Genomic DNA, 12,909 nt, shown 5'->3' on the forward strand with positions numbered 1-12,909 from the left:
CCCTAGGAATGTACCTGTTGGACAATCAAAGGAGTTGCTCCATTCCTATGGACCCCAAATCAGAATTCAACATATATATTTTATACTAATAACATTTTATCAAAGTATTAATTAAATGTTAACTTGCTAACTTGAGACCATGGGCGGAGACATTATGTAACCTTTTAACCATTGGCTAATGTGCTATCTTGTCTTGCTGCAAAACCTATCCCGGGGTGTGGAACTGCCTACCCCGTCACTTTCCCCCGCCCATGGAAAAATCTATATATTCTATTGTAATCAATTGATTGACAGTGTCTCTGAGCCTAATAAGCAAGGTGACACTCCGCCAGCGCTGTGTGTAATAAACTCTTATGCTTGATCTCTACACGGTGTGGATTTATGTCCTTCAATAGCTATACTGGCAAAACCCTCTACTGTGGATGCCATTGTGCTTATATTAGTAGAACTTATGCTAGTTTGAGAACATGCTCTGTGCAATTGCCCAGTCTTCAGCTACATGGTTCTCAAATTACTGTATTCTGTAGATCACCAGAAAAGGCTCCTTTCACCTCATTTAGAGAAATATTTAAGTTTAGTAAAAATAATCCAAGTTGAAATGGTAACATGAACTTCTGGATTTACCCAGCTCAAATAAGATATGTAGCTGTTTCCAGATTTTTTAAAAAAATATTCCTTTATTTTGTAATTAATTAACATCCAATTCAGAATTACATAAGGAGAAGACTCCTCCAAAATAAAATTAAAAGGTTACAAACATTTCCTAGGCAAATTGAGAATCCATTAAGAGTTCACAGTTGAGGTGCAGGAAGAGAAAATATTCCCCAATTTTCATTGCAATAGCCCACAGAAAAAATATAATGAAGTCAGGTCAAAAAACTATTCAAGTCTAGAGCAATTTTTATGAGAAATCAAATTACTATCTTTTAACTAAATTATTTAAACTACAGGAATTCCTAAGGGCTTATAAATGCCTTCTAGGCACTAGCCTGTGTTAGGCAGAATGGAGTTCTCACGGGGAACTCCTACTGCTACATTGCCTAAGGAGGATGCAGCATACTCTCCTCAAATGCTCGCCAGCTCTGCTGGCCAGTGCTTGTGGTGTCTTCCGAATCCTCACCTTGTGGGGTTTGCTCCTTCAGTGGTTTATGAGAGAACAGTTAATTGAACACCCCTTTAAGATGATTGTGGGAGTTCAAACCTCTAACACCAAGCTATTGTTTCAGGCTGTCTGGAGACAGACTCAGACAGCACTATGTTGATTATATCTGTCAGGCTGTCTTTGGAACTGTTAAGGACTAGAAACATCCGACCCTCAAATGAAAGCTTGAATTCTGCAGAAAGTGAAGTAACTCTCACCCCCAAAAGCTTCTAACTTATCTTAGCAAATGGGAAAGTGCAATTTTCAAGCCCTATGACTGGCATGAATTTACACTAGATATAAATCATTAAATATGTTTAGTGGTTATGTACAGGAAAATGTACATATACAACAAATTTAAGTTCAGTCTTTGCTTTACAGTACTATTACTTTTTTTTTCTTAAAAAAAACCACTCAATCTTTACGGGGGGATGGAAATAGTTAACCTGAATAATTAAAAAAACAACTCCAAATTAAAAGCTGGTTATATATTGCACTGTCCATTCAGAGGTTCCATGCTGGAAGTACTTTGCCATCTGCTTTAAACTGACTGCTTATATAATTTCCAGCCTTCTGGTGTTATTGGCTATACACTGGCAGACAGAATAAGGGAAAAAACACATTGCTGTTAACAGAATCAACAAGAATAAATAAAACATAGCAACGTAAGCAAATTATTTAGCTGGGATTTCAGCCGTAATAAGTATGTCTGTTATCTGTCAGAAGGTAGACTCAAGCCCACTTCCATCATAAGGTAGCTTTCACTACTACCAGTCTTGCCTCAGACAGCAAACTATATTTGATGTTATAATTGGGCTTGAGTTTACCCTCCGACAAACAACAGACATATTTATTATGGCTGAATTCAAAAAATACATGGTGGTGAACTTGGAACAGGATACAGTCCAGGACTAAAAATACAGTAAAAGATGACCAATATTGATGATCAGATTAAATTTGAAATAGTTTAGTAAATATCTTCATACAGTCAAAAAACAGGCTAGATTATTAGTTTAATGATAGGTGTGGAGAAGGTAACTCCCAGACTGATAGTGTTCGAGAGTATTGTGAACACAGCTTGCTCCACTCTTGAAGGGGAAAGTGTACCTTATCACTCAGCTGTTCAGCGGCGTGCAAAAGGGAGGAGCGGGGACGGGGCATACTCAGGGGTGTGACAAACTGGGACTGTTCTTAATGTGGTCTTTGAATGCTGAGAGGGGAGTGTTGGCTGGGAAGGCAGGGGAGTGTGGCTAGGATAGGATGACCAGATAGCAAATGTGAAAAATCGGGATGGGGGTGGCGGGTAATAGGAGCCTATATAAAAAAAAAGACCCAAAAATCGGGACTGTCCCTATAAAATCGGGACATCTGGTCACCCTAGGCTAGGATGGTCTGCATGGGGGGATGGGAGACTGGCCTTGAGGGAGAATACCTGAGCATGTAACGTGAGAACCCAGGAAGGGGTTAGAGGCCAGGTGACCCCTTTGCCCCAGAAACTGACCAAGGGCTGGGGGAGGAGACGCTAGGGAGGGGGGGAGTTTCAGGGGCTGGCTGGTGGAATGGCTGGGAGACAGACGGGGCTCTGACCCCCCAAGGGGGCTGTGGTGCCCTGGGATCCCAAGATGGACCTAACTGAGGGGGTCCTATTGTCTATGCCTGCAAGACCTGTCTTGGACTGTATTCCTGTCGTCTAAATAAACCTTCTGCTTTACTGGCTGGCTGAGAGTCATGGTGAATCGCAGGAAGCCGGGGGGGGGGCAGGGCCTTGTGTCCCCCCACACTCCGTGACAAGGGGAGAGGGTGGAAAGAGGCAGGGAAGAGAAGGGGTGGGGATGGGGACTTGGGGGAAGGGGTGGAGTGGGGGCGGGGCCTGGGGTGAGCGGGAAGCTTGGGGGTCCGTGAAAATTTTTAAATCAAAATGGGGGTCTTCGGGTTGCTAAAGTTTGAGAGCCGCTGCATTAGGTGCTTATCTGCATCTTTAGGCACCTATATACCTTTAAAAAACTGGCCCAACATTCTGTAATATGATAGAGGCGCTATTTACAGAGACTGCTAACTTTTCTAAATAATTTAAGGATGAAATTTATCTTTCTTAATCACAATTGGTAAATTTAAAGATAGCTTATTTTTTTTTTCTTTCAAACTGTACTTTAAAATCAAGTTGGCAATGAAATGTTCAAATGTGCTTCAAAGTCACATTGCAACTATCAAATGCAGATTTTGGCATGTAAATATTAAGCATATTCTAAATAAAAGAAAACTAGATACATGTTCTACTGCACTGACAGATATGAAATTTACCTTGGATTTTCTGACTGATCCATGTCTTCTAATCTAGAATTAGATTAGAAAACTGAGTGGTATGAGTATTTAAAATTAAGCATACAATACACATAGTCTCATAGCTCTAGAGCATACAGTAAATTTATTGTGAAGATTACTTTTACCCAAGTAGTTTGGCTCTCTCTTTAACCAGAGGACACCCTCTCATTCTCCATAGTGGTAAAATGGCCTTACATTTTCTTCCATGCTTCTCTTTACCTTCCTATTTAGCCAGGGCCGTCCTTACCCGTACGCCAAGTATGCAGCTGCGTAGGGCACCAGGAAACTTGGGACACCAAATTTCCTGGTGCCCTGCGCAGCTGTGTACTGCTCCAGCCCCTGCCCCGACTCTTCCCCAGGCCCCCTGCCCCTGCCCCGCCTCTTCCTACCCCTGCTCCGCCCCCACTCCACCTCTTCCCCAAAGCCCCCGCCCTGCTCTGCCCCCACCCCGCCTCTTCCCACCCCTGCTCCACCCCAGACCCGCCTCTTCCCGGCTCTGAGGACTGCAGGAGGGCCAGGCCTGCACTCACCAGCAGCAGGAAGTGCAGGGACCTGGCCCCAGCTGCGCCGCCGGTGAGTGCTGGGGGATGGTTCCCCCCTGCCCCAAGCCAGCTCCCCCTCCCCCCACGGAGGCCTGCTCCCCACCTCCCCGCACAGGGGGGCTGCGTAAGGCCCCAAAATAGCTAGGGATGGCCCTGTATTTAGCCCTGTGGGTTTTGGTTGCCTTTTACACTGTTTCAGTTTTTATTGGAACATGTAGTCTCTTTGTTTGTATCTTGAGTACAGTTTTTACTTTCCCAAGTGCTTTTCCCAGGTATTACTGAATTCAAACAATTTTCTTTAACTCCTTTTGCATTCTCAGGGAGTTTTATTTTCTGAAGTCCAGTATTTTTCATTATAATTCTTTCTACAGAAACTCATCAGAATTTACAACCTGATGAAATTATGTTTGATTCCATCTTGAGAGGACAGCAGTGATAAGGCCAGCACGTCCCTGCGGCCTGCGCTGCTTTCCGCAGCTTCCATTGGCCAGGAATGGCAAATCATGACCTCTGGAAGCTGCGGGCAGCCATGCCTGCAGACAGTCAATGTAAACAAAGTGTCTCGTGGCCCGCCACCAGATTACCCTGACGGGCCACGTGCGGCCCGCGGGCTGCAGGTTGCCCACTACTGAGCTAAAGAGTCATTTTCAATAACTGGTGGCATCAGTGAATAGGGTCTGATCGTCTATCACTGAAGTCAATGTAAGGTTTGACTCATTGCTGGCCTATACCTTTTGGGAGGGAAGGTATCTGCCAACAGAAGCGGGGGGTCCATCAGTGGATAAAATATTACCCTTCTTCACAACAACATTATTTTTACAGGGTCTGGGTTATCAGTAGAAACACTTGCTAGTCTCCCATCTAATTTCTCTAAGAAATCTAGAGAACAACCAAGGATCATCTATTTTTATCTTGTTCTTCAATCCAAATGGTCTGTGCTGTGTAACCAAAATACTAATCGAGAATAAATCAATGTATCCTAACGTTTGGGGAGACACAAAAATAGTTGGTATGAACAGGGGGTTGGCCCTGGAGTGCAGTAAAGTAAAAGTATCCCATCCAACTTTGAAAACCTCAAGCATATAACTGAGCTTCCACTGAGCAGGGTTGTATAGCATCGCCTTCTGTAAACAAAGTTTCCTGTACTGCAACCCCTCATCTTGCTTTGTTTTTATGCCCCTTCAGTAAACTTCATTTACTATTAATTTCATCTCCCAACTGAAGGTCTTGGTTTCACCAAGTCTCTATCATTCTGGTTACATCACACTTCCTGAAAACACAATTCTAATCCAACAATCAATATGTTACTAGCATTTGTAGCAGGCACATTTATCCTTTACTTCTTTCACTCTTTTCTACATTTTTTTACTGGTTTCATTTTACCTTAGGAAAGTTCCCTTTGTGTATCTCTCACATCCACTGTTGAAAGAGTCAGCTTAGAAATCCCATCTATTATACCCTACACACTTTAAAAAACAAGTACTTTCCAATATGCGCCTGTGATAGGCTGTCTACCTCCCTATACACACACACTAGGCCTGAAGAGGAAAAATAGGACAATTAACCTGGAGGAGAGCCAGGACCGGAGAAGGCCTAATGCTGATGAAGCCAAGCTGGGTGAGGAGCTGAGACAGGCTTAGGCCTAGTCTATACTGCAAAGTTTTGTATGCAAAACGGGAGGTGTACACACTATAAAGCTACTTTTGCCGACAAAATAAAACCACCTCAACGAGAGGCTGTGATGTTATCTGATTAAAATATGACCATATAGATCATTGTTGCAACCACTGTTATATATTTGCAACCAATCTTGTACAAAGGTTGTCAAGTAAGGTGCCTATGGAAAGGTTATGATTTGCTGAATATGATTATGCTATTTGTATGCATGTATCATTTTTGTATTCGAAATTATGAGTATTGGCTCTATACCTGTATTTCAAATGTTTGCTCCTGGGGTAACGCCCACAAGGTATTTAGCCTGCACATCTTGAAGGAACTATTCAAGTAGAATGGCCCATTAAAGGACATTTAACTTACAATGGAAGACACCTATCTACTCTTAATGGACTTTCCTGCTGTGACTAGGCAAAATCATGCATGGATATGTGACTTGGAGTTCAAACACCATCTTGTTACTGTAATTTTCCACAGTAAGAACAATGGGATTCCCTCCACATGGCAGAAGATATAAAAAGCACTGGAAACACCTCCATTTTGCCTCTATCCTGCTCCAGTCTCTATCCTACTCAAGCCTTTGGACTAATGGAAGTATTCTAACCAAGGAATTGAGGACCTTCCAATGATTTGGAAGCAGCCAGAGACTTGACTTAAGCCAGCAGTTCATTCCATCACTGCTACAAGCCTGAACCGAGAACTTTACAATTAATGTATGTATTTGATTCATTTAACCGATTTTAACTCTCCCTTTTCTTTCTTTCTTTCTATAAATAAACCTTTAGATTTTAGATACTAAAGGATTGGCAACAGCGTGATTATTGAGTAAGATCTGAGTTTATATTGACCTGGGGGTGTGGCTGGTCCTTTGGGATCAGAAGAACCTGTTGTTTGATGAGCCTGGTTTTAAAGAACCACTCATCTTTAAATCCAGTGTTTTTGGTGGTGATGCAAGGACTGGAATGCCTAAGGAAACTGATTTCTTGTTAGCCAGTGTGGTGAGACAGTTTACTTTCGTTGCTGGTTTGGTATATCTTATGGAGGAATAAAAAACAGTTACTCACTTCTCGTAACTGTTGTTCTTTGAGATATGTTGTTCATGTCCATTCCAATCAGGTGTGTGTGCGTGCACGTGCACGTTGGCCAGAAGATTTTTCTCCTAGCAGCATCCGTCGAGTCGGCCGGAGCGCTCCCTGGAGTCACGCCTTCATGGCACCCAATATAGAGCCCTGCCAATCCATAACCCCCTCAGTTCCTTCTTGCCGGCTTCTCCGACAGGGATAGGAGGGTGGGTATTGGAATGGACATGAACAACACATCTCGAAGAACAACAGTTACAAGAAGTGAGTAACCATTTTTTCTTCTTCAAGTGCTTGTTCATGTCCATTCCAATCAGGTGACTCCCAAGCCAAATTTAGGAGGTGGGGCCGGATCTGTCCACTGATTGAAGTGCTGCTCTTCCGAAGGCCGCATCGTCTCTGGCCTGCCAGGTGATTGCATAATGCACAGTGAAAGTGTGTATGGAAGACCACGTCACCGCTCTGCAGATTTCCTGGGTGGGAACTTGCACCAGGAACGCCGTCAATGAAGCCTGCGCCCTGGTAGAGTGCGCAATGATCGGACGTGTGGGAACACCTGCCAGGTTGTAGCACTCACAGATACAGGACACGATCCATGATGGAATGCGCTGGGGCGAAACCAGCTAAACTTTCATCCTGTCCACCACTGTCACAAAGAGCTGGACCGACTTTCTGAACAGTTTTGTTCTCTCGATATAGAAGGCCAGTGCTCTGCTCCCTGTTGCTGGAATGAGGTTTAGGGTAGAAAACTGTGAGGAAGATGTCCTGGTTGATATGAAACTGCGAGATAACCTTGGGAGGAAAGCAGGGCGAGGTCTGAGCTGAACCTTGTCCTTAAAGAACATGGTGTAGGGCGGGTCTGAAATCAGGGCCCTGAGCTCAGATATCCTCCTGGCCGAGGTTATCGCCATCAGGAACGCGACCTTTTAGGAGGTAGAGCAGGGAACATGTTGCTACAGGCTCAAAGGGGGGCCCCATGAGCCTAGAGAGGACCAAGTTGAGGTCCCAGGCAGGGACCAGTTGATGGATATGAGGGTAAAACCCGTTGAGCCCTTTTAGGAATTGGCTGACCATGCGGTTAGCGAAAACCGAGTGGCCCTGTACACCCTTGGCTGAGATGGCAGCCAAGTGCACTCTTATAGAAGGCAACAAGAGACCTTCTTGCTTCAGATGTAGAAGGTAGTCTAGAATGTGTGGCACCGAGGCTAGCGTCGGGGGCGAGTCGCACTGCGCCAGCCAGACTAAAAATCTCTTCCACGTGGCAAGGTATGTGGCCCTCATCGAGGGTTTCCTATTGCCAAAGAGGACCCGTCTGACCTGGTCTGAACAGGAAAGTTGCGATGGATTCAACCATGGAGCTTCAATGCTATAAGATGGAGCAACTTATAGGGATAGCTCAGTGGTTTAAGCATTAGCCTGCTAAACCCAGGGTTGTGAGTTCAATCCTTGAGGGGTCCACTTGGGGATCTGGGGCAAAATCAGTACTTGGTCCTGCTAGTGAAGGCAGGGGGCTGGACTCGATGACCTTTCAAGGTTCCTTCCAGTTCTGGGAGATGGGATATCTCCATTATTTTTTTTTTTTTTTTTTAACTGTAGGTTTGGGTGTTGGAGACGTCCATGATCTTGTGTGAGAAGGTCTAGGGAGAACGGCAAGGTAATCGGGGCTCCCATTGACATGTCTAGGAGGGATGTGTACCAGTGCTGATGGGGCCAGGCCGGTGCTATCAGTATGATCTGAGCATGATCTCTGCGGATCTCGAGCAGGACCTTGTGAAAGAGCGGTATCGTCGGGAAGGCGTATAGGAGAGGCCCTCCCCAATTGAGGAGGAACGCATCCACGGTGGAGCCCAGGCTGTGATTCTGGAAGGAGCAGAACTGCTGGCACTTCCTGTTGTGTTGTGTGGCGAAGAGGTCCATCGGGGGAAATCCCCACCTCCGGACGACTGAATTTGCGACATCCGGGTGAAGGGACCACTCGTGGCTGCGGAACGACCTGCTGAGCTTGTTCTGAATCCCGGGGATAATCCACAATGCAGGTGGATTATATATTCTACGCAGAAGTCCCATAGGGGGTTTCCTGGCACAGGGGAGAGGAGCATGCACCCCCGTTTGTTGATATAGAACAGGAGTGGCCAACTTGAGCCTGAGAAGGAGCCAGAATTTATCAATATACATTGCCAAAGAGCCACAGTAATACATCGGCAGCCCCCCATCAGCTTCCCCACCCCGCTCCCATCGCATCCCATCCACCGGCAGCCCTGCAGGTCAGCACCTCCCCCTCATCTCCCTCCCGATCAGCTGTTCTGTGGCATACAGGAGGCCTTGGGGAGGAGCGAGAGCATGGCAGGCTCAGGGGAGGGGACGGGAAGGGGTGAAGTGGGGACAAGGTCTGTGGCAGAGCCAGGAGTTGAGCAGTGAGCACCCCCCAGCACATTGGAAAGTTGGAGCCTGTAGCTCCAGCCCTGGAATTGGTGCCTGTACAAGGAGCCGCATATAAACTCCTGAAGAGCCGCATGTGGCTCCGGAGCCACAGGCTGGCCACCCCTGATATAGAACATTGCAGTCATATTGTCCATCATGACTGATACACATTGCCCGGTTAGGTAAGGGCGGAATGTTTGACATGCCAGGCGCACCACTCTCAGCTCTCTGACACAGATCTGCTTGCAAGCAGAGGCCTTGAGTTCTCCAGTCCCCCAAATGAGATCCCCAGCCCAAATCTGATGCTTCCATCACCAACAATAGGGGTGGCTGTGGGGCAGCAAAGGGAACCCCTGAGCACACCTGGAAGGCATCGATCCACCACCGGAGGGAATCGAGGACCGGGCAAGGCAGGGTCACGATCATGTTCAAGCTGTCCCGGGCTGGGTGATAGACTGACGCTAGCCACGACTGGAGCGGCCAAAGCCTGAGTCTGGCATGTCGTACCACGTATGTACAGGCTGCCATGTGCCCGAGAAGCTTCAGGCAGTTTCTTGCAGTAGTGGTGGGAAATTGCATGACTCCCTGGATCATGTCATTGAGGGCTTGAAACCTCACCTGTGGGAGGAATGCCCTGGCTTGGGTCGAGTCCAGTACTGCCCCTATGAACTCTATCCTCTGGATAGGAGACAGAGTCAATTTTGCTTCGTTTATGAGCAGACCCAGGTTCTCGAAGGTGGCTCTGATAAATGCAACCTGAGTTTCCACTTGCATCCTGGAGCGGCCTTTGATCAGCCAGTCGTCAAGGTAAGGAAACACCTGTACCTGATGCCTCTGCAGAAAAGTGGCAACAATCACCATGCACTTGGTGAATACTCAAGGTGCTGCTGACAGGCTGAACGGGAGAACAGTAAATTGGTAGTGGGAACCATTGACCACAAACCTGAGGTACCACCTGTGGTTCTGAGCGATTGCGATGTGAAAATACGCATCCTTCAAGTCAAGGGCAGCATACCAGTCTGCTGGATCTAGTGAAGGGATGATGGAGGCCAGGGAGATCATGCGGAACCTGAGTTTCTTCATGAACTTGTTGAGCTCTCACAGGATGGTGCCAGAGGCGGAGGTGTCAGGACTACAGGCGCCAAAGGCAGGTATGCAGCGGATAGCGGAACGAAGGTGGCTGAGGCCATGGAAGACATCGCGGAGCGGTGACCCTGGGTTCCTCCCTGTCCTTGGTGAAAGGCCCAAGGGGTCCTGAAGGACCACTGAGGCGGGTTCTGCCACTGTGTAGGCCACGCCTGGGGCTCTCTCCTGTCTCTCCCGGACCACGATCTGTGACTTCTGCTCCTCTCAGAGCAATAGGAGTCGGACTCTGACTCCGAGGTCTCTGAGACTGAAGACCACCTCGAATGGTCGGTACCTCGAATGTCAAGAGCTCGGGGAGCGGGTAGGCTCTCTGTCTGAATAAGTTGGTGCCAAGAGGCATGGCGAGGGGAAATGCCTCAACATCATAGCCGGCTTCCCCTTCCACTGCACTGGAGGATGGGGCGGGTCCGCCGGCGTTGAAGGTTCCTCCCTCCTGGCGGGCAAGAACGGTACCGTTAGATGTAGGAGGTTCCAAGCAGCCTGATAAGCTTTTGGTGTCGACGGGAGCTGTAGCTGCTGTGTAGGCACCGGAGACCAAGGCCAGACTCGACTGGCCCTGGCAGGGGATCCAGAGGAGTGGCCCACCTGGGGTCTCACGTTTCTTGGTTTAGCCAGAGGGGAGCGATTGTCTGGCTTCTTCTTCTATTGAGGCACGAGCAAGTGGGAATGGTGCCTACTATCAGACAGGCCCTGGGGGGAGCCATGTTGGTGCCGAGTGTCTTGGGAGGAGTCCTTTCTCAGCGCTGAGCTCGATGACAGTGCTGGGGCGCTCCGTGTCGAGGATGACGCATTAGAGGTCAGGTCCCCTGAACCCAGGTCAGAGTGGGGGCGTAGAGCTGCCTCCAGGAGGATCACCTTGAGCCGCTGTTCCCTTTAAGAGTTCTAGGATGGAATTCGCGGCAGATCTTTTTGATGGGTCTCCCCCAAGCACCGTAAACATGAGTGCAGATCACTCTTCGGCATGCGCTTCACACAGGCCACAGTTTTTAAAACCCGGGGACTGCGGCATGCCATAGTTCCGGGGAGCTGTAGAAGGGGGGGGCAGAGAACCCCCAAAAATCTCTATACTAAGAACACAACCTAACTAACTATATACAACCAGAGAAAGAACGAGTTTGCTGAACAAGAGCTAAGGGAAGTTCCAGCCACCGTCACTAGCGGTAAGAAGGAACTGAGGGGGTGGCGGGTCGCCAGGGGGCGCCCAGGCCAACCAAGCGGTTGCTGCTGGGGAAAAATCTTCCAGTCAATGTGCACGGGGGGGGGGGGGGGGGAGGAGGGAGGGATGAGGGGAGAGAAGAGAAAGAAAATGCTGTGCTGCTTTGGCATTCCTCAGCACAGAAAGGTTACAGAGCTGCTCAGGATGCCGCTCCCAGCAGCTAAGGAGACTGTGGGAGAACTCTGAGAGAATCACAGAACCATAGGCAGGCCGAGCAGGCTGCTGTGGAGAGGTTCAGAATAGGTCAGTCAGCCTGCTGTCTCCCCCACCCCAGGCACGCCATTCTCCTCTCCCTCCCCCACACATTTCAGTTGAAAAAGCACCTGACAATCTACTAGGCTGCCCCTGGAACAATGGGATTGAGAAACCTGCATCACGTGATGCTGCACCTGCCCCATGAGGCATTGCAAACCCTTCCCAAAGCACCCTGCAGCCAGTTGCATAGTGGGATAGTTACCACAGTGCACTGCTCCCTGTGGTGATGCCAGAGCTGTTAGTGTGAATGCACTCTGCCGACACAAGGAGCTAGTGTGGACATGCAACAGCGGTTTTAATTAAAGCGGCATAACTTTTGCCGACAAAACTTTGTAGTGTAGACAAGGCCTTGGAAAGAGAGGAAGTTGGAAGTACGAGAAGAGGGCTGCAAGGAGGAGCTCTTAAGTCACTCTCTAGAGACGGGCAAGTTGGCTAGGTACAAGAAGGAGTTCTATTGGGAGAGTAAGGGCTTGTCTACACTTACCTACGAGCGGCGATGGATGCATCGGCGGTCGGTTTAGCGGGTCTAGTGAAGACCCGCTAAATCGACTGCAGATCGCTCTCCCGTCGACTCCTGTACTCCACCAGATCGAGAAGAGTAGGGGGAGTCAATGGGAGAGCGTCTCCCGTCAACATTGCGTAGCGTGGACCCCACAGTAAGTAGATCTAAGCTAACTCAATTTGAGTTACGCTATTCACGTAACTCAAATTGCATAGCTTAGATCGAATTTCCCCTGTAGTGTAGACAAGCCCTAAGTCCTGGAATCCTGCCTTGGACTACAGACTTTGGCAAGAAGATGGGAGGAGTTAGGTAGGCATGGGGGAGTGGACGAAGTACCAGTGTTAACCAAGAGATGGTCCAGAAGATTGAGAAGAGAGGGAGGAGGGAATCCATGGGAACAGCAACTGGGTCGGAGTTTGAGCAGACTGTGGTTGCTGGGCATAGAGTCCCTGGGTGGGATCCAAAGTAGTGGGCAGGCACAGGTTCCCCTATCAGCCACTGGGAAAGTACCAAAGAAGTGGATCAGAATACTGCCTGAGACTTCAGATAGACAGTTTGTCCAGTGGGACTTTGATACCCCTGGAAGAGGAAGACTATAGTGATCTGGCCGG

General features: G+C 48.1%; 1 protein-coding gene across 1 annotated transcript in view; it reads right to left on the reverse strand.

Moving 5' to 3' along the window:
* Nucleotides 1–697: 697 nt before the first annotated feature.
* LOC128832286 (disintegrin and metalloproteinase domain-containing protein 32-like) overlaps nucleotides 698–12,909 on the reverse strand; it is a 52,463-nt gene continuing 40,251 nt past the window's right edge. Inside the window, exons 20-21 of the mRNA XM_054019541.1 lie at nucleotides 3,443–3,475; nucleotides 698–1,734 (exon numbers count right to left, since the gene is read on the reverse strand). Coding sequence (XP_053875516.1) covers nucleotides 1,728–1,734; nucleotides 3,443–3,475 — 40 coding nt within the window. The 3' untranslated portion in view covers nucleotides 698–1,727. The remainder of the gene's footprint in view (nucleotides 1,735–3,442; nucleotides 3,476–12,909) is intronic.

Source organism: Malaclemys terrapin, chromosome 2 (genome assembly GCF_027887155.1).
Source record: "Malaclemys terrapin pileata isolate rMalTer1 chromosome 2, rMalTer1.hap1, whole genome shotgun sequence".
Taxonomy (NCBI): domain Eukaryota; kingdom Metazoa; phylum Chordata; order Testudines; family Emydidae; genus Malaclemys; species Malaclemys terrapin.